Source organism: Falco cherrug, chromosome 12 (assembly GCF_023634085.1).
Source record: "Falco cherrug isolate bFalChe1 chromosome 12, bFalChe1.pri, whole genome shotgun sequence".
Taxonomy (NCBI): Eukaryota; Metazoa; Chordata; class Aves; order Falconiformes; family Falconidae; genus Falco; species Falco cherrug.
In genome coordinates, this window is record NC_073708.1 from 2,042,142 (window position 1) to 2,066,544 (window position 24,403).

The 24,403-nt window shown below is 41.7% G+C and overlaps 1 protein-coding gene across 2 annotated transcripts in view; it reads left to right on the top strand.

Moving 5' to 3' along the window:
• The first annotated feature begins 22,236 nt into the window (after positions 1-22,236).
• Positions 22,237-24,403, top strand: part of BRINP3 (BMP/retinoic acid inducible neural specific 3) — a 214,049-nt gene continuing 211,882 nt past the window's right edge. For both annotated transcript variants that reach the window (XM_005440093.3, XM_027806587.2), the window contains exon 1: positions 22,237-22,847. Coding sequence is in view for 1 of the 2 variants with exons in the window: in XM_027806587.2 (XP_027662388.1) it covers positions 22,780-22,847 (68 nt within the window). In the remaining variant the exon portion in view is untranslated. The remainder of the gene's footprint in view (positions 22,848-24,403) is intronic.

The following is a 24,403-nucleotide window of genomic DNA, read 5'->3' on the forward strand; positions in this document are numbered from 1 at the left end:
GCTTCCCCTGCTGCTAGGTGGAGGGTTGTGTTTGGTAGGGGTAGTGCTCTGAGGGGTAGTCCTGCCCTGTGATCGGAGATGAGCTCAAGAAGTAGGGCCAGGAACCTCAAGAGGTTCAACAAAGCCAAGTGCAAGGTCCTGCACCTGGGTTGGGGCAGCTCCCAGTATCAACACAGGCTGGGGGATGAAGGGATGGAGAGCAGCCCTGTGGAGAAGGACATGGGAGTACAGGTCCTAACATTTTTGTTAGGGATGGGTTTTACTGTTGAACTGCAGATTACGTCACATGCATGTCCTGCGTCACCAAAGCTAAATCAAATCTGTTCCAGAGAAAACAAATCACATTTTGAACCTGTTAGCATGGATAGGTTGTATGCAAGATGGGAAGATAAATTTGTTTACTTTCCTAAAGTTCTTTCATGGGCACAACCTGGTTATGATTCCTTAGCTAAGTACTCCTTTGAGTTGATGCATTTTTTTTTTTTTTTTATTTTGCAGCATGCAACAGCTATTTGTGCACGTCCTAATTATGTCCAAATTACTCAGGCTACTGTCTACCTTCATTTAAACTCTTACATGCTTGTTTTTCAATTAGCTGTTATTGTATTTAAATGCCTTCTACTGGCATCTGTCTTTCCATGTTAGGGTATTTTAGATCCCGGATTTTTCTCCAAGGTCTCAGTTTCCTTTGTGCATGTCAACAGAGCCTGGTTTCTCATTCCTTATGAAGCATTTCCTTTGTTTCCAATGTTAGTCTAAGTACCTTCTGTCATGGTTTTTTGATCTTTTCCAGCTTCATATAGTTTTCATATAATATCCTAAAAAGAAAAAGTCGGAATATCCCAAATGAGGCTTTACTATTGTTCTATATCTGAGTAGTAGCTTCTTATATATACATCTCATTGCTAGAGGCATAATACATGCCAAGACATGCCAAGACTTTGTTTACCTTCTTGCTGCTACCAGACATTGTGCAGATGGCTAATGCATTATCCTTAATCACTCTCAGGTCTTGCTACTGCTTTGTTTTGTAGATAAGTGTTCTTATTTGTGCTCTAAAATTTGTATCGTGTGGTTCTGGTCTCCATCTCCACTTTTCCTTACACAAGGAACAATCATACCGTATTGAATCAGACTGGAATTTAAGACCATGGCATAGGGATGGTTGCAGGATGGTTGCAGGTTCCTTAGAGCTGCAAGAAAAAGTTGCAAGTGCTGTTTCTGCATTTATACTCTCTATCTTTCCCCTCCTTTTCTCATTCAGAGAAATACAACCAGTCACTCCAGCTGATGACTCAGAAATTAGGTGGCTAGAGGTGTTTGGGAATGTATTCTATATCAAATAATATAGTATACAGATGTTTCATAGCTAATAGCAGGACTTACTAGACGAAGAAGTGCCAGAGGGCAGAAGTCCACTGTATATTTACAAACCCCAAAACTAGTTGCCAGGGTGTACTGAATGAAGTCCTGCTGGAGTGCCTGTGTTTGTGCCCAGTGTAACCTTCTGTGTCCTGTATGGCTTTAATATTAAATTTCTATACACAGGAGCTATCACAACATCTTTGTTCCCCTCATCATAACATATTTTCTTACACAGAAGGATAGCAACCATGGATTTAAGTAATACTCTGTACAAGCTGAACTCTGAACTTGAGCTCCCTGAATATGGTATTAAAGAGCCCTGTGAGCAGCCCTGTAGCCACTGTGGCCATGACAGAATTGAGCGACTATTTTTTATTTGTGTGCCTAAAATAATTCCATAATTCCAGTTGTCACACTCATTTGCTTGTTAGCAGGTTTTCAGTCCCTCTGACCGAGGGAGCAGGCAGGGAGCAAGAGCAGCTCAAGCACAAAAAGGGAGAATAAGTGAATCCTTAAATGGCAGCCTGCTAATTTGTACCTCCCTTTCTGAAGCACCAGCATCACCAGAAGAAATCTTCATTTCCAGTTGAGTTCAGAAGGAACAAAACAAACCATTCAGGAACAGCACGTGAATTGGCTGAGCTGTTAGGTCACAAAACGTGTTGTTTGCAAAATATCTGTTCAGAACATCATTACTCCAAATGAGCTCCACCTGTACTCCATTATCACAGCTTTTTCTTTTTTTTTTTTCTTTTTTCTTTCTTCATTCTTTTTCTTTTTTTCTCTTCTTTTTTCTATTTCTTCCTTTTTTCTTTTTTCTTTTCTTTTTTAAATTTTTTTTTTAAAGTGTAGAAAAAATTCACCTTATCTGGTATCAAGCCTGTGAAAATGTAGGCAACTGTGTTAGATGGGCAAGTTTAATTAAGGCTTAACTTGGTGGATGAAATGTGTAACTAAGAATAAGAAATAGACTGAATCTTTATACGAAATAGGGTCAGAGGCACATTTGCTGTCTAAGTGTCTTCTGACCTCGCTCAGCTCTCAGGCTATAAAGACTTTTATAAGTGGAATGTATTATTCAAGTTTTTGCCGGGAAACAAAAATACTTTCTGTATGCTATTTCATGACAAACTGATTCTTTTAATCTGATTCCTTAAATAAAGCAAAGAACAGTGAACAAGGGCAGTGAAGACAGAGACAGGAACCCCAGGGGGTGAATACGACTCCCTCTCTGAGCAAGTCATTGGTATCCCAGAAATTTTGAAATGTAGTAGACTGATATTTTGAATTTCAACAAATAATTAACAAGAATTGTCAGCTTTCTTCTCATTCCGCCTCATTTTCCAAATAGATGTAGAGATGCTTAAGATACTGTTGTAAGAGGCTGAAAACACTTTTGTTGTGCCCTGTCCTCTGATTCTGTGTTTTCCAACCAGCTTTTCTTCCAGCCAGCTACCCAAACTCAAAGGACTGTTTTAATGTACTACCTGGAGAATATTCTTGTCTTTCAACTTTCCACTTCTTTCTTACCCCTGTGAAGTCTGTCCTTTCATTAGGCCTTGCCTATTGCAGTATTTTAGTCCTGCTCATTTATGCCTGTTTACAAACAGGTCATGCTATTTTCATGAAAACAGTCAGACAGTCTCTAAGGGTTCAGAGCAGCACCCACACATGGCATGCAAGACTTCAGCATTGCTTCTGGAGAGTTTTTTCATTGCATTATCATGTTTCCTTTAAGATCTTCCAGAAATGCCTGGTGATATTTTTGTATTCCACCTAAACCAACCGAACGAATTTCAGTTTTGCATCCCATGTCAAGGTCATTCATTCCTTTTGAGCAATTACCCCATATAACCCTCCAAGCTATGCATAAAACACTGTACCCTGAAAAAATGGAGATTTCCTGATTTTATTCAGAACTTAGATGAAACCAAGACCTCTTGGTGGGTAAAATAAATAGTTAACAGGCTAGTAATCTGGTCACACAGACTGAAAATGAGTCCCGTGTCTCTGTTCTACCTGATTAAAACTACAGGCCTAAATATAATTTCATATAGCCCTGATGACTATCCAGCTACCAAGCTATTAATTATTCTCTGATCATGAAGTCATACAGGGACCCCCTCTAAGATATTTCATTGTGCAAGTTTAGGCAGAGCCAGCATGTTCCCATTGAGACATTTCAGTCTTGGATAAATAAACATTTTATAGAAGTCAGCATCACCACACTGAGAAAGGATTCCTATGCAGCTCAGAGTGAACGCAACCACGTCTGAATGGCTTGGGGAAGTGAGGGAACAGGACTGCTCTCAAAGAAGAGCTACAGGCATTGGCTAGTCAGTTTACTGAATACTTTTGACTATTAGCAAAAATATTTTAATTCTTTTACTTAAACCTGGAGTCATACCCAGTTTTTAGAGTCTTTCAGTGCAGAAGAAATGACATTTTTGTTCATCCAAATACAGCTTTCCCTATACTTCACTGATAAGATTTTTACCCTAGTCTGTCTGAACCAATTATATTACATATGCAGAAATTCATTAATACAGGTTAGCTTTAAACCTGCCAGTCAATGCAAATTATATCAAATGATATACGGTGGTTTATATATTTGGATTACTGCCACCATGAAATGAAAAAATATTCTATTTCAAAGTGGAGGGGACCCATGGCATAGAATAATAGAAAAAGAGCCAAAGGGTTTATTAAATTTGACACCTAATCTTTCCATCAAGCTTATAAAAATAAGACTGTTCTGCAGTAGTGGCCTAGAGCATTAAAGAAGTGCTACTGCAAGATGTAGTGTTCTGAGCCACTGCTGTAAAAATACTGTTTTAATATAAATCGTGAGAAGCTAGTTCTTATTTATTTTGCCATACAATCGTGTAGTTATAATGGACCATGCTGAAAAGCTGTTGCACTTAAGAATACGAAGCATTGTCGTAAGTCTGAGAAGATGGCTGAAAACATAATCGGAAGGTACTTCACCTAAAGCAACAGGCTAGTCCTGCGGTATTAAGCATTGTGTCCCTGATTTAAAACCTTGTAACAATAAAAGGTACAACCTTCCAAAATGCCAAGCTTGTTAGCCTTGTAACAGTGGCTCAATCGTTTAATAGCTATACCAAGTGCAAAACAAGAGTATCGGGTACTCAACTCACCCACTCAACGGTGCCACCCACACTGGCCGGCCTGCGCTCTGCACTCCTCCTCAAGGGCCTCCATCATGCTATGTTTCCACCCAAGAGCAGTCCATCCTAGGAAGCATGTTCCCATCTTGGAGCTCAGACCGCTGATGAAACCTTAATAATCAAAATATTGTTGTACACATAAAGAAAACCTGCATAGATGACACTAAGTTCGGGTTTTAGTCACGTTAATCTTTTAACTGCCTAATAGCCCAAATTTTCTGCTTGCTACAGAAAAACCTCATTAATACTGCAATGAAAATTATTATATAGAAAGACATGTCCTAGTACCTACTGCTTTGCTTTATGCTATGCCGAGCCTCCCGGTGGCGTTCCTCTGTATCCCAAGGCTGACAGCTCTGGACCTCCCCAAGGGTTCGGGAAGACGAGGTTTAGCACGTGCAGTGACCACCCTGAGACATTTCCTGGGAAGATTATGATGCCTGTGGTGAAGGTTTCATTCTCCCCAGTCTTGGGGTCTGCCCGAGGCTTTAACTAGTAATGATCTTTTTTTTACTAGTAATGGTAAAAATCTTATCTACTGGGTTACAAACTGGTGAACATGTTTAACTATCCAGTTTCAACTCACTCATAACACTTTTACAAGAAGCTGAGCATTTACCATACTGTTCAGCACACTAATCCCATGGTAATCTAAATGTTTTAGTGCATTTAAATTGGTGTTTTTTTCAAGACTTTAATTTCAGTACCTCAAGTGGGCCAGATGTTTAGTTGGTTTAATCCATGTACTTCTGTCAAAGTCAATTAATCTGATAAAATACCAGTGTGGGATTGTATCCACTACAATTTTACCAACCTATGATCAGTAAAAAACCCTCAATTATTTTTGCTGAGGATGGAGATAAGACATTAATTTTAAAGACTTTCTATTTTTAACTGTGGCTGTCTTACTTTCTTCCCTCTTCATGGCTGAATTTTATGAGCTGCTGGATCTGTCAGCTGAAATGACAAATTTCTAACTCAATCTTTGTTAATTTCTTGAATGTATAAAATAATGTATGGAAGTATACAAATTACTAACATACTGTTTGATTGCTATGCTTTTCCCATTCTAATTTCTTTTTCTAGCATTCTTGTAGCACGTATGTGCTATACATTCATTTTCATAAGCTTTAACAATTATTGCATGACCTTAATGTTAACATCTAATAAGGAATCTGTTTACCTATGTTCCTTACAAAACTCTTCATTTTAATTAACAATTTGCACTCTTTAACAGTTTAAAAAAATAAATATGATTTTTAAAAATAAATAAACAGTTGCTTTTAATGTCAAATGGTTGATAGCAGAGATAAGAACTTGGGTGACTTTGTCCATTGTGTTCAGTAAAAGCATTTTCCTGGCAGTAGCTGAAGTCTTTTTCTCCAGTGGAAGGTTGTAACACAAACATGTTTTAGCCTTGATACCATGAAGAGACCCCATTAATCCTAAAGCAACTACCATGAAAGGAAAGTCAAGTAGATACATAATCATGTGAGTCAAAGATACAATTTTAGTGCCTGCAACAAAGAATTTATCTGTCTTGTTACTAACACTTCCTTTGAGAAACTATAACATAAATGAAATTATTTCTTTCTTATTCTGTTAGTATGGATATTAACAGGTCTGTACAGGTATATACAGGTCTACCCAGTTTAGAAAAGTGGCACAAATACTTCAGATCAGAAGAGAAATCTAAGTAGTTCCACTTTTGCTGAGGATGGAGACAAGACACCCATTGCAAAGAAACTATTATTGTTTGTGACACTTTTACTTCTTTTCTTTTATCGTATTTCCTATACAGCTGGCTCCCCACAAGAAGCCTCAGTTTCGATTCTGCTGTCCCATGTCCCCCAAAGCAACTAATCTTAATGAACAACCTACTCATGGCAGCCACGTTTGGACAAGAAACATGGGAAGAATTATCTTAAGCTTATTCAAGATGGGCAAATGGTTCTTAGAGTGTAGAACAGGGAATACCGCAAGATTACTGGAGGGTATGATTTGTCAAGTTATACCAATAAAGAGAAGAAAAAATAATTGTGATGTTGAAATTGATCCAACGAACTAGTTTGAAAAATATATTTATGTTACAAACAGCACAGTGGTTTTAACCTTATTGGAGTTCAGTGTAATGTAATGTACCGGCTCCACTACATGTTCTAAACTCCAGGCTATGAAACTTTCTACAGCAAAACCAAAAGGCTGAAGTAAATAGGAAACAGCATGTTTATATGCTTTTACTTAAGGATCAAATCCTTTCCGGAAGAAGTGGTTAAAACATTTCCACAACTTCCAGAAAATGTCTCTGTCACTAGAAAAAGGATATTGCTGTTTAGGAAAAAAAAAACCCCAAACAAACCCAAAACAATAAGACAGGGCTTTGGGGAGCACATTTATTTAAAAAATACAGAGAGTGAAATTAAAGTGATGAGTGTCATGGCAACTCCTGTCATTTTGATTTGTTCCTTGTTTTTTCCGCAGAGTCCCAGCCTCCTGACTGTCAATGCTGCTTGCCTGCTGTTCGCTGCCTGCTGCCTTGCAGAGAGAATTCTTTTGCTAAATCCTACCAGAAGGAACGTGGATATAATTGACCCAGGTCTGGGTCAGGTGGGTGCAGACTCTACAAGCCTTGTTTCTCACAAGCTAGGAAGCCACCACAAACACTGCCACAATGGCTATGTACATGTCTTTGTGCCATATTCCATTAGCTCACATACTTGCCGTGTGTCATGCTATTCAATGTTATTCTCACGGACAGTGACATTGGTCACTTACACTATCAGTTATTCTGAATTGGGAAACCTCAAAATAATAGTGCATTATAAAGAAAGCTGGGATTTCAAAGAAATTCTAGATAAAAGCTAGGGACCATGATGTCATGAGGTAACAGTTTTGGCAGTGCAAGTAAGACATTTAGTGGATCCACAAAGACAGGTAAACAGGATATACTATTCATTTTCAGTTGTATCATTATCTGGAATGTCATTGAAACAGAGATTCTAAAAGATCAAAAATTGTTCTAGAGAGGGGCTGCTTTCTAGATCATGTTTGATCCAATCCAGTGTAAAAAAAACCAAAAAGTGAGTACAGAACAAAAATGGTAGCCATTTGGCTCACAGCTTTTTCTCTCTCAAGATTTTCATGTATATTTCATATTATATACACTCAGTATAACACTGGAAAGCACAAAGTAGATGGACAGGTAGGAACCCTTTCTGTGAACTGCAGTGCTCTTCCAGAGCACCTGATGGCTTCCAGCTGTCATATGCCCATCAGTATTATTAGACCTCTTAATGAAACAGGACTAGTTTTAAGTTTCTTTGTAGAAACCAGCTCAGCACATCTCTGGACAGCCCCTGTAAAGCCCCTAAGAGTCTGCACCTCCCCTTACAATTTCTGTATGTTATACTGCTAGTCCTAAGGTATGTGTTCCACCTAATCCAAAATCAGAAGTTGAGAAGACCGAATGCCAGCTGCTATACGACACAGAAAGGTGATAAGGACATTATGACTGATAGTGAAAAAGCCAGAGGTAAATCAAGTACAGATAGGACTGACATCAGACTCTGGCATTTGTCTGTTCACTATAGGATTCTCACACATACAGTGCATTGAGAAAACATTTCGTAAAGAACAACATACCACAAAGCTGTTCTGATGAACATGCACTGTTATCCCTAGAGAAAACAAACAAACAAGCGAAAATCATAGCAGATGTATAGAAAACCAAAGGGATAAAATAATGAAAGAGGTTTCTGGTGGGATGGTGGCACTTATTTTACGAGCTTGTTAGGGTTTCAAAGGTTAGGTTTCTCTGATCAGTCTGTGCTTACTGCGCCTCCTAGGACTGGAATTTCTGATGGTCAAGTGCTCTCAGTCTATACAATTTTTACTGACAGCTAGATTCAATGAATAGGTGTCCCAAGAGCTTTTTATGCTCTAACTAAATAAAATAAGGGACATTTTAATTCAGAACAGGAGTGTGCTTTTTAAAAGTCAATCTGGTCATCATTGTCACTTACTACACTTTGGTTTTCACCATGAGGCAACCTCAGACCTTCCAAACTGGAATCCTTATTAATGAAATTAAACTAAGAATTTTATTGCAAGTGTTAATGGACAGTCAGTCCACAGCTCTAACCAGTCTAAAGTAACCTTGCACCTTTTTCTGAAACATGTACGGTGAGGTTTTCAAGTCCTTAACACCAAATCTTTCATTCTGCAGATCTTCTCTGGCTGCACTAGAACTTTTGGTAGTACAGATACAGGACCTTCCAACCCTCGATGAGGCATTGGTTTGGGATTTAAATGTCTCCAAACCACCAGTCCAACAATGACTCCTCAGGAGATGATGGAAGACAGGTTTAATGCCTGTGCTGGCTACCACCTCTCAGTCACCAGCATGATTTTGCTCTATATAGCTGAAAGCAGTATGAACTACATCTCTAAATCCTGAGCCTGCACATGAAGCTTAGAATTCTTTGCCATTTTGTGGTTCTGTTCTGACCCAGATTGCCACAGAGAATTATGGCCCCGGCCCTCAAGCGGAGTGAAGCAGCACCACGTGTCATTTGAGAACCATCATACAAAGCCAAGTTTGGGCTTTTCTGAATTTAAACTGTGTCAGGACAGTGACCATCTGGTCTTTCCCTTGAACCAACAGCTCCCAAACTAGAAATCGTGCCTCTGGAAGTGTGACTGCAAATGGTGTTATAAATCCAGCCACAAAGATAATTCATTGTTCAATATTCAGTTTACATGAAATGTAAAAAATGTGAATTAATATAGGCACTATTAAGATGGTTCTAAAACCCTCAAAGACCCCTACTGTATAGGAAATTTGATGAGGTCAAGGCATAATTTTCCACTGTGTTGCCAGTATATATCAAAGTATACAGTCCACTGTACAGGTACAAGGGTCTGTATTTTCCTCCTCTCTTTTGAAACCTTTATTTGTTGGTAGTGTTTGTTGTTTTTTTTTTTAAACAGGGAGTGGAAGTTACTCTCCAGTCCAAAATTTCAAAAATCTAAACCACTACAGCCCCCAAGCTACCCAAATTCTTATGGTTTGCATACAAAGGGAAGATACTACATTTTCATGTCATGTACTCCTGGTGCACCTCACACTCTCAAAAGCAGACTGGGAAATAAACTTGAGGCTGCTTTGTATCTTTTTCAGTATGCCATGCTGCAATACATTTGTACATTCTTAATGTGTCTGCCCTCTGAGTATTTAGGCCTTTATCCTGTAGTAATTACTTTGTTATTACCTTGTCGTTTCACTGTACTTTGGCACTGGACAGAAATTACTTTTTACTCTTATGCTGATCTTTCTTTCATAAAGATTTCAGAATAGAGGTAAATTAACAAAGTTGATAAAAACCCAGGGAAAATTCTATTGTGCCTCCTATAATGAGAGCTGAAGCAACTGGCATACAAAGAGGAGGACCTCTTCTCTCAACTTTGTATTTAGTTCATTGCCTAACTTGACAACTATGGAATGTGCTTGCCAATATTTTTTTCCTCAATAATACCTTTAAAATAAACTAGAACAGACCCTCTTTCAGTTACGTATAGATTTTGGCCATGGCTCAGGAAAGCACTCACGTATATTTTTGAATCCATTTCTCATCGAGACAGCATTTAAGCACCTGAGTGAAGATAAACACACAGGTAAGTGTTATGAGAAGCACAGAAGCATTAGATAAACTCAAAACCTGACCTGAACAAAGGTCTCTCTTCATCCAGACAGAAGTTCATCTGGAAAGTCAATTCCCCTTCTGTTTTCCCCTTTCCTCTTCCTTCAAAGAAAAGGCATATACAAAGCTGCCTGTCAGCAATGCAGGTGGTGCCTCTCTGAAAACGTATTTAAGAAAGAGCAAAAATTCTGGACAGGCAGAGGAGTGTGATAGGCAGCCCTACAGATACCGAGGTCAGTAAAGAAGGAGGGGGAAGAGATGCCAGAGCAGAGATTCCCTCACAGCCTGTAGAGAAGACCATGGTGGAGCAGGGGGGAAAGTGAGGAGGAAGGAACAGCAGAGAGGAGCTGTCATGGGCTGACCACAACCCCCATCGCACATCCTGGGCTGCTCAGGGGTGGGGGAGGTGGTAGAGGAGCTGAGAATAAAGGACTGAAGTCGAGTATGGGAAAAAAGCAGGGGGAGAAGGTGTTATTTTGATTTTATTTCTTTGTTTCTGATTTACCAACTCGATTTTAACTGGCAATAAATTAAATTAATTTTCCCCAAATCAGGTATGTTTGGCCCATGACTTTGACTGGTAAGTGATCTCCCTGTCCTTGTCCCAACCCACAGGCTTTTTCTGCTTATTTTGTCTGCCTGTCCTGTTGGGAGAGTGGGAGTTAGAGAGTCGCTAGGTGGGCGTCTGGCAGCCAGCCAAGGTCAGCCCATCACAAGTATAAATTATTTCTGTCACAGGAGGTACATGGAGCACTTTCTGCATGATTCATGTACATTTTTTACCAGCTTCAGTGGTTAAAGACTTAGGTCATTGTGAATGTACTTTGAAATTTTACCTTTATGATGATACATTACCAAAAGACTTTTTAAAGAATCTTTTCGCAAGCTACTTAGAGACCGAGGTTTAAATATTTGTGATTGTTGAGGAGAGGCAGAGCTTATGTAGTTACCTCCAGGAAAAGTTTTCTGTGACCAAAACAGGACTCTATTTAAGACTGGCCAGAGACACCAGTCATTGTAGTGGCATGTTTTAGGAGAGGATTCTTTAAATAATACAGGAGAGTGTCTGAACAGGATGAGAATCACTTTGGGTGTAGGAGTAGATTTTAATGAAGAAGCTAGTAGGATCACTCTGCATGTGCTTTAGCTAACTTGAATGAAAAATCCTACAGAAAACTTCTTAGGATAATGGCTTTCATTTTCCAGCACTGCAAGATGTTGCAGGTGATGATGCAGTAATTACTGTGCAATGAGCACATTGAGAAACAGCATAACTTAAAATGACTTCATTGTTCTAATTGCTGATTTGAGAAAGGAAAATGCTCCCAGTACTATTATAAATGGTGGATACATTGGCAAACTTTGAATAGTTCTTCTTTGCTGCTTACCAACTTTACAGCCCTACAGGAAGAGAAATTATTTAACTAAGCCACTGAAAAGTGCACCACAATTACCTGTGACAAGTATAAAATATGACTATTTATTAAGCCCCTTTTTCTCAACTGTTGCATACAGTACGTTGCAGAATAAGATCATCTGCACGCAAACACATGAGATGAATGAAATGCAGTCCTGAAAGCACGGGATGTTAAAAATATATTTGAGACATTTTCCTTGCATTTCTATAGAAACTTTTAACATTTGAAAAACCCCTAAGATCTGGTGGCCATCAATACATGTTGCTAAGTGCATTTCTTCACAGGCTCCCAGAAATGAAAGGGGCTTGTTATCATAAGAAGAATTTTGCATTTTGGAATAATTGAAAGATATGAGTCTACATATGCTTTTTTATTTTAACGGCAGGTTTATATTATGTGCAGTTAAAACACAGTCTTTACATGTATTTACATCTGAAGCTGATTGCAAGTTGTCAGGGAAATGCCTGGTAAAATTTGTCAGAAATTGACCTATAGAAAGTAAAAATGAAAATCAGAAAATTTTCTCAGATCTAGAGTACAATTTTTAGTTAGCAGGCTTACTTCAGTTATCCAGCAATCTGCAAGGCAGGGTATAGAGGATCTGATCCAGCAACAAGTGCCTGCCCCATGTGGTTCAGAAAAAGGATGACTCGGTAACACAAATATCCACTGAAAACTGAAATGACCTAGTGTCTGAACTGTTAGCTACTTTTGCCACAGAAATTATTCTAATCAAAACCTTGTAAGTTTTGGGTGACTTTTAATTTGCAAGAAAATCAGGAAGAATTTTACGATCTAATTTTGCTGACATGAAAAATATGTAATTCCATACAAGCTTGGGTTTTCACATTTTAATAATTCTTTAAATACAAACCACATAAAATATTTCCAAGTTATAATCAGCTGGTCTTACAGGTATATTCAATCTCTATGTGATAGCATTCTACAGGTTAGCAGGCTCTCCTCTCCTGCCATACTCTCATGATACTACAGGGCAGTATTGGAGCCCTGCAGGGGCCATGGGTGCAGACTTACAATAAGCCAGAATTCTTTAACCAAAAAAGTTCCAGCTTCACTAGGATCAAAGCATAACAAGTAAGCATGAGAGATAATAGCAGGCAATGTGGATGGAGGATTAAGGCAGTGATAAGATCCTTCAGTTATACTTATCAGTTGTGTGCCTGAGTGGATGATGAAGACACAGTCTTTCTACAACCAAAGCAAGCTGGATGCTGCACGGTCACATCCACTTCACATGGCATATGCACGGGGTCCCACGGGCTCTTACTGAAAGATGCTAAAGCCTTTTACATTCCCAAATAAATCTCTACCTGCATTACATAAGACTTTAGCTTCACTTAAGATGCCAAATAGCAATAAATATTATTACCCACCTCCAGCAGGGGCTCTACATAACCCCTACTGGGTTCACTGCTCCCGTATATACTCTCCAGCAAAATCACAGAGCAAGGTGAGGCCGTCAGAGCCCCCATGTTTCTGTGAATACCCGATTTTTGTGTGTGTTCAGCCACAAGTAGAGTAGCAGGAAAATTACAAACCATGTTCAGTTTTCAAGGAAATAAATGACCAAGTGAAAGGACAAACACAAAGAAAGAAAACTGACCCAGCAAAGACCCATGATTATTGACAGCTACTTAGGGAACGAAATATCGCAGCAAAAGCCAGCTTAATAATATTAGTACTTTTGATATGAGAATCTACTCCCACCTTCTTAAGTATTTGTTCTTATTTTCTGTGCTTTCCTACATTTCTTAGGATCATATATAAATATTTATGTAACAGAATTTGAGATTACTGAAAAAAGATAGCTGTGTGGAGCTACAGTATTTGGCAGGCAAGACCATTCTCTGTTTCAAAAACTCAACAACTGCTGAGGCAGAACAACTTATGTTTCCAAAACTGGCCTTGGGGGCTGTAGCGGGTTAACTGAGGGGGTAGGCAGCTAAGCCCCCACCTGGGCATTCTTCACTCAGTTATTCAGACTGTCTCACTCCTCTGCAACAGGAGGGGGAATAGGAGGGGCAAAAATGAGAAAAACTCATGGGCTGAGAGAAAGCCAGTTTAATAAGTGTTAAACCCTTCCCCCCCCAAAACAACAACAAAAAACCCTAAACCCCCAAACCCCAAGTGATTCCAAGGCAATCGCTGGCTACCTCCCAGCAGCAGGCCGATGCCTAGCTGGTCTCTGAGCAATGGCTACTTTGGGAAAAACCTCAGCTCCCGGTTTTACTGCTGAGCATGACATGACACGGTATGGAATATCCCTTGGGTCAGTTCAGGTCTGCTGGCCTGGGGGTGTCCCCTCCTGCTGGCCCGTGGGGTGCGGGGGCGTGCGGGGGGACAGCCTGGCCACTGTGTGAGCCCCACTCCGCAGCAGTGGCGCGTCCGCGCGCCGCCAGCACTGCTCCAGCCACAGACCCGACACACCGTGCCGCACCGGGAACATCCACACCATCGCACACAGGCCCAGAGGCCTGCAGAAAATTAAGTATTCTTAACAGGTTTGAACATTCTATGAAAAAATAAACTAGGTACTGAGTCAGTATATTTTTCCAATCGCAGTATTCAGGAGTTAGGCCCACTTATCTAGTGAGTAACTTGTTTTGAAGGTGTTTATTTTGTTATACTTCACTGATTTTTTTTCTCTTATTGTGAAAGGAAAATTCATGTGTGATAATTCTTATTTTTGTGAGTAGACCAAGTTAAATTTCCTTGTCCTTGTTTTCTCATTTTTCACTTTTACAGAGGAAAATGTTTTACTCATTCAGAAATCAGAGAAGTTGTAAATGTTTTCTTCATGTACTCGTATCTGCATTGGTTTTTGCTATTTATGCAATTCCTTGGACTACAAGACAAGTGTTGACTACTAAATTTGAAAAAAAAATATAAATCATGCTATGGTTATTTCTTAAGAGTAGATAGTGATTGGAGCATTAACGTAAGGTACTGTAGGTACAGGTGTTTTAACTGTAAGGTATAGACTGGTTAACTCCATACCAACCATATTTGGCTTAATACATGTCAGCTACAAAAATTATTCAGACTCTAAGTGCTTAATTGTCTCAAAAAGCAACTGCCAATTACCTTACATACGGACAACGAATTGTCTGATAAATGTCAGTAGCTGAGAAGACCTTCTGCTGCCTCTAGACAATCCAAACAGTACTCGATGAGAATGGTACCTTGGGGTTCTGTTGTTTGGTGGTATTTTTATTACTTAGTCATGTGAAGTGCACAACGAATGGGGACATTGAGATTATCCTATGTTAATACATTTTGCCAGTGTTGCTTTTCCTGGGTTTATCTGAAAAAAACAAGGAAACAGATGTCTGATCTCCTAAATTCAAAATAGGAACACATCTTAGTGTTCCGCTGTGTCAGAGATTTCTGCCAAAAAGTGAATGTTATTTCTAAGGCTGAGCAAAATCAAGACAACTAACTCAAAACTGGAGGCACATGTTTTATGAATCAGGTCCTAAGATTTTATTTACTTTTCCTCCTATGTCATTCAAATGAATGCAACTGAAAATATGGCTTTCTGGAAAAGACATTTGCACCACCTAAAATGTATAAACAACTGTTGTCATGTGATTCAGCAAAACACATGCTAAAGAGTAACCAAAGGTATAAAGCCACCCTTGTTTGCTGAGGTTTTTAAGGGCATGCTTAAAACCAAGCAGATTCCAGAGTGCTTCACAAAGTACATTTGGGCTTTGTGCTCTACTGCTTTGACAAATGGAGAACGTAATCAAATAAATGATGTAAGAGACATCTTTTTTACTGCCTCCTTTCCTTGTGACTGAGAAGAGAACCTGATGTCTTCCTAGTAGCGGTCCCCCACCAGTCAGGAAGAAGTTGAAATATTACAACAGTGATGGCTGCTGCTAACAGGAAAACATACCTGTTGTGCACCAGAATGACCCAACCCAAGCTCTTGCAAGATAAGAACTGTAAAAAAAAAGAAAAAAAGAAAAAAGAAAAGACTTTATACATATATTACTTAGTTTTCATATAATTATGTTTGAGTTGGAAATTAGGTAAATGGAGTTCATCCATCCAAATTCTTCATGCTTTTTCTATCTCATTAGCTCCATAGCCCAGGCAAATGATAAATGCTTGTAATATTGCTGCATTTTAAGTGCATGCTAGAGACTGGAAATGCATTGAACAGACTGTTCAAGAAACTGTGCTGTTCTTGTTCATTGTCATTAGTGGCCCATGTATTTTGATTCTTATGAGGTAATGACATATAATAACAAAGGTTATTTTCAAATCTTACTACAGATCTCATTTCTAAGGGAGATAACCACATCTATTGAGATAATGCAACAGATGTTATTCAGGGAATGACTATCAATTTGAACCAGTATCTGTAAAATAATCTATTTTTCAAATGCAAATTGCTTTCTCTACATGCCCTTTTCTTCCCAGCATAACCACCCTGTAAAACTGTGCCTTTCTAGTGTGTAATTCCTTGACACTGTAAAGCATTGAAAATTTCAGTGGTACCTGTCAGTTGTTCCCTTTTCAGTCCATGAAAAATTTCTTTTATATGTTCTGGCAAATATATAGTTTACTTCTGCAAACATTCATAAAGGGAAAGTACATAGATTCTAATCAGGCTCTCTTACACCTTGAATACAGACTTACTTTTGTTGTAACTTACTGTAAGTCTGTCTTTTGTACCAGGCATCAGATATAACAGAACTTCATTTGACTCCATCAACCTTCTAAAAACTCATCTTGTCTGAAAGCGGATCTTGCTTTTTTATGTGCACCACAGAAAATGCATTGAGGAGTCTTCTATTCACTTCCAACACTTCTTCTGTCCTACATCATTAATTCAAATGCATTTCAGTCTCTGACCTCTCTGGGACAGAGATTTTTTGTGTTAATACCTTGCGTAGTCTGGAAGGGACTCATCTCTGACTACACAGAAGTAACAAAACAGTAACAGCCAGACTTTAAGTCTGTGTGACAACACTAAAACCAGATAGGGATAGAAGATGCACGACTTCTGTATTTAAACACAAAGACACTAAAAATACACTTCCATTCCTCTGCAAATCTGCTTAAGTATTAGACCAGTGCTTCTCACACTGCTTGTAAAGTCAGCGTTTGTGGGACGGAGGCCTCTGTTCCACTTCCATCATATCAGCTACTGGAAGTACATATTGCACTGCTTTCATAGGACATTCCTTCCGGTACTGCGCTACTACAGCCACTGAGGATAAATTTTCCCTAAGAAAACCAGGCATTTGATGTATAAGCATCTCCACACCATGCTTCAACATGAATTCAAATGCATCTCTTCCTTTACCTTTTTCTCTACAATTATTTTTATCTTTTCATTTTCTTGAAAGTAAGAATCTTTTGTGATTTTCTAAATCCATCTAGCAAGAAAAAGTGAATACCTGAATATATCAGAGCTTATTTTGAAAATGCCAGGCCCATATTTTTGCCTGCATTGCCATTGTTCATGGAAAAATAGCCAAAATATACCCTAACTTAAAAAAACAGGTTAAAAAGTCAGTAACGGTACTGTAGCACATTACTGTCCCATGGATTTGAAGACAATTACTTCATTTTCTGTTGCACACTTCAGTTCTAACATCAAGGTTAGGGGCACTTTAAAGAAGTCATCTGATTTTTACCTAGCAAGCTGTGTGATAGCAGTCATCGTTTGCTTTATGTGCTACGGAGAATTTACAATTACTAACAATGCCTATCGTGGTACAGCCATTAAATCCCTCTGTTCATTGAGGGACATTGTTTCTGGTTCAGGCTGCTGTGTGCATTTGCAGTGCAAGTCCTGTAGTACCCATATGTTGCACAGATAATAACAGCTGTGAAGATTCTACAGAATAAACTTAAATCTTAAAAGAAAAGGGAGCAGTAGGTTGTCAAACTCTAGAGAATGTCATCCCTCTACATCTCCACTGCTGTTGTAACCCTTCTAGACGCGTGTCTAGCTATGCCTAGTGAGTTCACGTGAGCTTAGAGGTCTTGCAGTTAGTATCTTCTGAAAGCAGTAGAGAAATACCATCTCTTCAAAGAGGCTATCCTATCTCAGAAGGTTGGTGTTTTAATGATAGAAAAGCAACCCCTTTATGTTTGTCCTCTGCTGCCAAAGGATAGGGCCAGTGAGTATTCAATCATTGTTAATACTGTATTTCTTAGATCTAATTTTGGGGGAGAAATTAAAGACATTCTACAGTACTAGTTCATTCCCTGTAAGTGAAATGTTGGAAAATGCTAAAAATAATCTCCTCTGCAAGAAAAGAAAAAGTCGGTGGATATAATTTTATTCAAGTGAATCATATCTCTGTTAAAGCAAAAAAATATATACGTTGAAATATGTTGTCAGTGGACAACAAGCTGAACATGAGTCGGCAGTGTGTAACTGCAGCAGCAAAGGCAAATCAGATCCTGGGCTGCATCTGCAGAGCATTACTAAGACAGACAGAGATGTGATCATCCCACTCTACTCATTGCTTGTCATGCTGCACCTGGAGTACTGTGTCCCATTCTGGTCCCCACAATTCAAGAAAGTGGACAGTCTGGAAAGGGTCCAAAAGGCAGCCATGAAGATGATCAAAGAGCTGCAGAACGTGTCCTGTGAGGAAATACAGAAACAGTTAGGTCTTTTCTCCCTGGACAAGGCTCAGGGGGACCTCATTGTAGTGTCCCAGTACTTACAGGGTGGCTACAAAGAGTATGGAGGCTCTTCACAAGGAACTACATGGAGAAGACAAGGGGCAATGGGTACAAGTTGCACCAGAAGAAGTTTCATCTCAACATAAGAAAGAATGTTTTTCACAGTAAGAACAATCATTCACTGGAACAACCTCCTCAGGGACAGGGAGAGCCCCATTGCTGGAGGTTTTCAAGATGTGATTGGACAGTGTGCTAGATAATCTCATCTAGACTCCCCTTCCCATGAAAGGCTGGACCAGACGACCTTCTGAGGTCCCTTCCAACCTGAGCTGTTCTGCAGTTCTATGTTTCTCTGATATGTGTATAAAGCAAAATTCTAAATACAGCATAATGTTTCTATAATGACTTGTTTAGATACACAGTTCAATTTGTGGATGTAAATAGTAACTAGAAATGAAACCCAGGAATATGTGACACATTGTTTTCAAAGCTAAATATGGACACTGGACATAGGCAATTAAGCATTCCCTATGTTTTCTAGCTGAATATGCAAATTTGACATTCAAACCAGACTTCTAAAAAAAACCTTACCCAAGCAAAACCACTAAGAACATAAGCAATCCAGAGCTTAGGCGTTTTTGCTCTACTTTAATTACTTCACCATAATTTCAGTTAAGGGCAAGGCACTTTAGTAGGTTATCACTTTGCTCCTCCCAACTGTTTCAAAAGTCAAGTACAGTTTCCCCTGACAAAAGATGTAGTGGATGGAATTTTTAGATGGAGAATTTACAGCAGAGTAGCATGCAGAGAATTCATTATAGCTAGGAGAAGTGAGACACTTTAAGAAGGTGACAGTATTGTTTGCTTAATAGGTTTGCCTGTTGCAAACTAAGGGTAACTGCTGAACTGGCTTAATAAATTACATACATTTTTCAGTAGCTAAAGAGAAGCATGCAGCAGGTTCTGGAAGAAAGAGGGTCAAAAGGCTGATTATAGAAAGTAAAAAAAAATAAAATGTTATGGGATACACTGTTGAAATATGCATTTACCAACACAGACATACACTGCTACTTAATGCAGATTTACAGGACAAAGGAATGTAATGACCTGTAATTCAGGACCACAGGGCTTTTGGCATGGGAGGACTCTTCCCTCTCACATGATGTTGTGCAGCTCCGCATTTTAGACGAGGTCCCAGGCTTGGTTTTAGTATTTTTGGTGGCTGCCCTATTCAAGTACGGTTTGTTTGCAATTTCAGTATTCTGCCCTATCATGAGATTTCATAATATTATATTCTAAGGCCATAGTTTATTAACACAATTGAACAAAAGGCATCATAGTCCACTACAGCAGTTTAACTCTGCTTCAAGACTATTTTAAGGGCTAAAATGGAACTGTTGTGGCAATCAGGTCTTGGAATTGACCACAGTGGAAAATCTGTGTTGTTACTTTAAGGTAATTTTTTTTAACCTTTAAGTATTAGACAGATATACACAAGTGCATAATGGCAGAATATGCTTATTAAAGTGGGAAAGGATCAGAAGAGGTGATACTAGTTGAGGAAACAGAGTTGTACTGCTCTCTAGATTAGAGAAGTTGGCAGGGAGGAAAAGGGAGCACAGTATAGATCAGACTGTCCACTGCACCTCTGGATGGTATGAAATAAAAACTGAACCTAACTGTGAAAGGTCTGAGTCAAGGTCTAGAGAAGTCAGCCTCTTTTATTGGGAAGGTGAGGTTGGTCAGATTCAAAATTCTCCTTGTCTGATTTAAACTACCTTTGGTGTGAAGTGGCTGCAGAACAAGTTAAGCCTAGGACATCACTAGAGGTAGCAATAACCTAAAGAGAAGAGCAGAAAAGCATTAGCATAACAGCAGATATCTTTTTATATATTCTCACACACACACACGCACACTTATATATAAAGGTCCATTGGATCTTGCTAGCATTTCCAGTAAAAAACACTGCTAAGAAGATATTGCTGCCCATGTGCACCCTGGCACTGTTGATCTATCCCATTCATACACTATGTCTCTTTGTCTTTTGTTTTCTCTGGGATTTTATCAGTTCTAGAAAATGGACAGTACTCTTATTGAGTGTCTCGAATCCAAAAGTCTATTTGATAGTCATTGCAGGCTTGATGTGCAGCAGTCTTTGTAAAGAAACACAGTGATCCTTACATAAACAGGCTGACCTTTGTAACTGGCATTTTGTCAGGATGGGGTGAAGGCAAGGGGGGGGGGGGGCGAGGAGGAGCCTGTGCTACTTGTTGCTGTAAGAGAAAATGTATTCTGAGGCAAAGGTGCAAGATGGGATGCCTTTTGTTTTTATAACTGCGTAATGAATCATGCATATGCCTACATATTTAACAGCTACTACACTTGAAATGGACACTGCATTTTTTCCTTTACTGACCATAACATCTTTCCCTCACTTCTTTTTTTTCCCTCCACTCTATAAAGAAAAAGACAATAAAACCCAAAGAAGGCTAAATCATTACTAAGATCAGACCACTGCACAATTCTTTAGTATAAAAATGACGAAATACATTGACACGAACAAACCAATGTGATGCCAGAGAAATCTTGGGTTTCTGCAGTTGCCAAACGTCTCACAACAGATTCTGGAAACATAACACTGCCAGACTGGCAAGTGAACGCCGGTACATGAGCACTTCACACTGGTGCTTAAAGAGATAATTGGAAGGAGACAAAAACCTTCTTGATCAAAAAAGCTAAACAGAAATTAGTCTCTTTTGACCACATGTAGCACAATGGACAAGTGCTAGTGCAATACTGGTGGTTACTCCATATAGTCCAATGTATACATCACATAGTCTGTATGGTCACTGTGGTTATAGATCCTGGAAAGCATGGTGTGAACACAGCCAGGCTATCTTATTCACACGCAAGGATGCCAAAGCTTCTTGTTCATCTGCAGGCTGTGCCCTGACACGGACTGGCTTTCAGTTTATTGGTACTGAGCTCTCAGACTAACTATACATAGGGAAACACATTTTTATTAGCCATAAACGCACGTGCCTGCTTACAGCACGTGTGTAGGAGAAGGACCGGGGGGTGGGGGGTGGGTGGCAGATGACACCCAAGCTCCATAAATGCTGGCGCTGCCTCCCCATTCAGCACACACCTTGACAATCAGCACACGCTCCGGAGCCGCTGTGCGAGGAAAAGGGAGATGTTTCCACCGAGCCAGCTCGTGATTTCCATACAGAGAGCCCAGGAGCGCCGGGAAGGGGGGGATGGAGGGGGATGCTTAGCTTTCCCCGAGCGGGGAGGGGGGCACGGGTGATTAGCAGCAACATTACCGCTCATCCCCCTACCCCACCCCGCCGATGTTTACAGCCGCGGGTCTGTCTCCCCGTGCGCCCCCAGGCCGGCTAGCCGCGCCGGGGCTCCGCCGCCTTCCGCGGTCGGGGGCGGGGAGGGGGCCGGGCGCGGGCGGTGGGGCTGCCGCAGCCGGGCGGGCGGGCGCCGGGGAAACCTGCCTGCTGGGGGGGGAAACAGAAAGGATCTGACACAAAGGCTTGGCCGAGGGTAGGGGAAGCGGGGCGCAGGGGTCCGCTTACCCGGTCGGTACCGCCGCCGTGGCTCTCCGCGTTGCGGCTGCAGGAGGAGCGGGTGCCGCGCCACCCAGCCGCCGGCCCGCGGGCTGCCCCCGCCACCCGGGTCATGCCGTGCCCCCCCACACGCCCCCCCGCCGCCCCGGCCCACGGGTCATGCCTTGCCTGTCCGTGTGTCCGTCCCCCCCCCGGCTGTGCCGCCCGCCCCAGCCCCGCGGGCTGCCCTCGGCCGTACCGTGTGTCCCCCGCCCCCGGCTATGCCGCTCCCCCCGCTCCGCAGCTCTCCGCGCCCCGCCGCCCCCGCCCCCCTCCCCGAGGGACGGTGGCGATGTCCGGGGAATCCCGGCGCCGCGGGGAGCGGAGCGGTGCGGAGCAGCCCCGGGAGGTGGCCGGTGCCCCCAGCCCGCCCCGCTGCCGCCGCTGGCGGGGCCGCGCTCGCCCCTCTCCGGCCCGCCCCGGCCCGGCGCCCCTCACACCGCCCGCTGCGCTCCGGCCATTGCCTCGCCCGGCTGGCAAACCCCTCTCCTCCTGCCCGCTGCTCAGTTCCCACAATTTGCTGTTCTATCCTTGAGGATCACTGCCGTCACCACCAAAAAATCCCACCCCAAGCCCAGCAAAGCCTAACCCTCCCCGCAACTCCTCTTGCCGTTCCGATTTCCTTCCCTCTCTCCTGCTCCTCCCTCCCCCGCCCCGTCTCTGGGTCTGGAGCTTCTCTCCCTACACACACACGGAGGGACGCGCGGTGGGAATGGGCTGTTACACTTGCTGCTGTGCCGCACAGAACTGCTGATGGTTCTCAAAGTCCCACCACCATGCAAAGCCCTCCTCTAGCCTGAAGCCGAAGATCATGGACTATATGCTTGGAGTCGGGATGCATTTTGCTCACAGCCGCTTGGCTTCCTGCAATTTCATCCGGTGAGTAGGTTTTATTTCACGTTCAGGTTGCTTGTTTTCAACAAAGAGGATACTTTAAAAATATTTAAAAAAAAAAAAAAAAAAAAAAGGAAAAGCAAAAGGCAAGAAAAGGAACGTCCTAATTGCCTCGCCTTGCTTCTGAACCTTTCAGTAGCCTGGCTGGCTCCACTTTCTGAACTCGAAGAATTAGGAAGCAGCAGCCCTGCTTGCCCACATCCATTCCGTGCGTCAGTCGCCGCTCTCGGCACCAAGTTGGCAGTCCGCACCGGAGTCTCGCTCGCAGAGTCTTTACCATTCTACTGCTTATGCATCACATTTTATGAATGCTTTCATGAAGCACTGTACATGCTGCATTCCCTAGTTTAACCCTTGCAGATACAGCTGCTCGCACGGGTGCTGGAGGGGCTCAGCGTTCCTCCCCGTGTAGGAGGATGGACAGAAACCGCTGGCGGTTCAGGGAAGTCGTGAGCGTGTCTGAAGGAGTGCCTGGAAGTCTGCATAGGGAGATAAGGTGGAAAAGTTGGTTACTGATCCCCTGAAAAAGCTTGGATTGGATTGGGGTGGGGAAGTTCCCTCCAGAAGAGAGAGGAAAGGATTTCCAGCCCTAATTACACCTGTCCTGTCGCTTGTGCCCGAAGGTGACAGCGCGCCGGGGTGCGCGGGGAGGGTGCGGGGGAGCGGCGTGCGGCTGCATCCGGCTCCTGCCCTGCCGCTGCCCTTCCCGCTGCACGCCCTTCCCGCATCTCGGCATCCCTTCGCACCTCCTGGGTTTATTTATCGCTGCTCTCGGGAATACCTGTATTGTTGCTGGCCTAAGGAGCGCAGGGTAGGCGTGAGGCGCCGTCTTCACAAAACGTATGCCCACAGAGATACCTGCCGCGTTTTGAAGCGTAGAATATCTTTTGGATCAAGTAGGGGCTTCTTTACTTTGAAAGAAAAATAGAGAAGGGGACCAAGGAAATAAACAGCTTTTGTAAAAAAAAAAAGAAAAAAAAAGAAGAAAAAAAAAAGAGAAAAAAGAAAAAAAAAGAGGGGAAAAAAAAAAAAAGGACAAGTGCCTTCAGAGTGCTATTTATGTCTAATACTTCCAGTATTTCTGTGTCTCTAATTAGCGGCAGAGACCCACCCACGGTCAACAGCAGAAGGTAGGGAGGGAACATGTTACTTCTCATGGGGAGGTATTGATTGGGCTCCATTTAACGCTGTCATTTGGTGTGCAGGATAAGTGTGTGTGTCTGTGTGCAGTCATGTCTCCAAAGCATTACATGCAGAGATCACAAGGAAGGTGCTAAAGGCTTGCAAGCAGGTAGAGATGCCAGCGAGAAATACATGAGATCCGAATTTATTGCCTGGTGGTAAGCAGAGGATAGAAAAGATCAATACCCCCTTCAATACCGTACTCCCGAGAGTGCTCCCCCGCCTCTCTCCCCCTCCAAATTGCTGGCTGATGTCGGGAAAGGGGGAGTGAAAAAGCCCTTCGAGCGTGGGATCCAAAATTCATCCTTTCTCCAGCTCCTCGCTTCTCCCAGCAGCGCGAAAGCCCCATGTCTACTTCT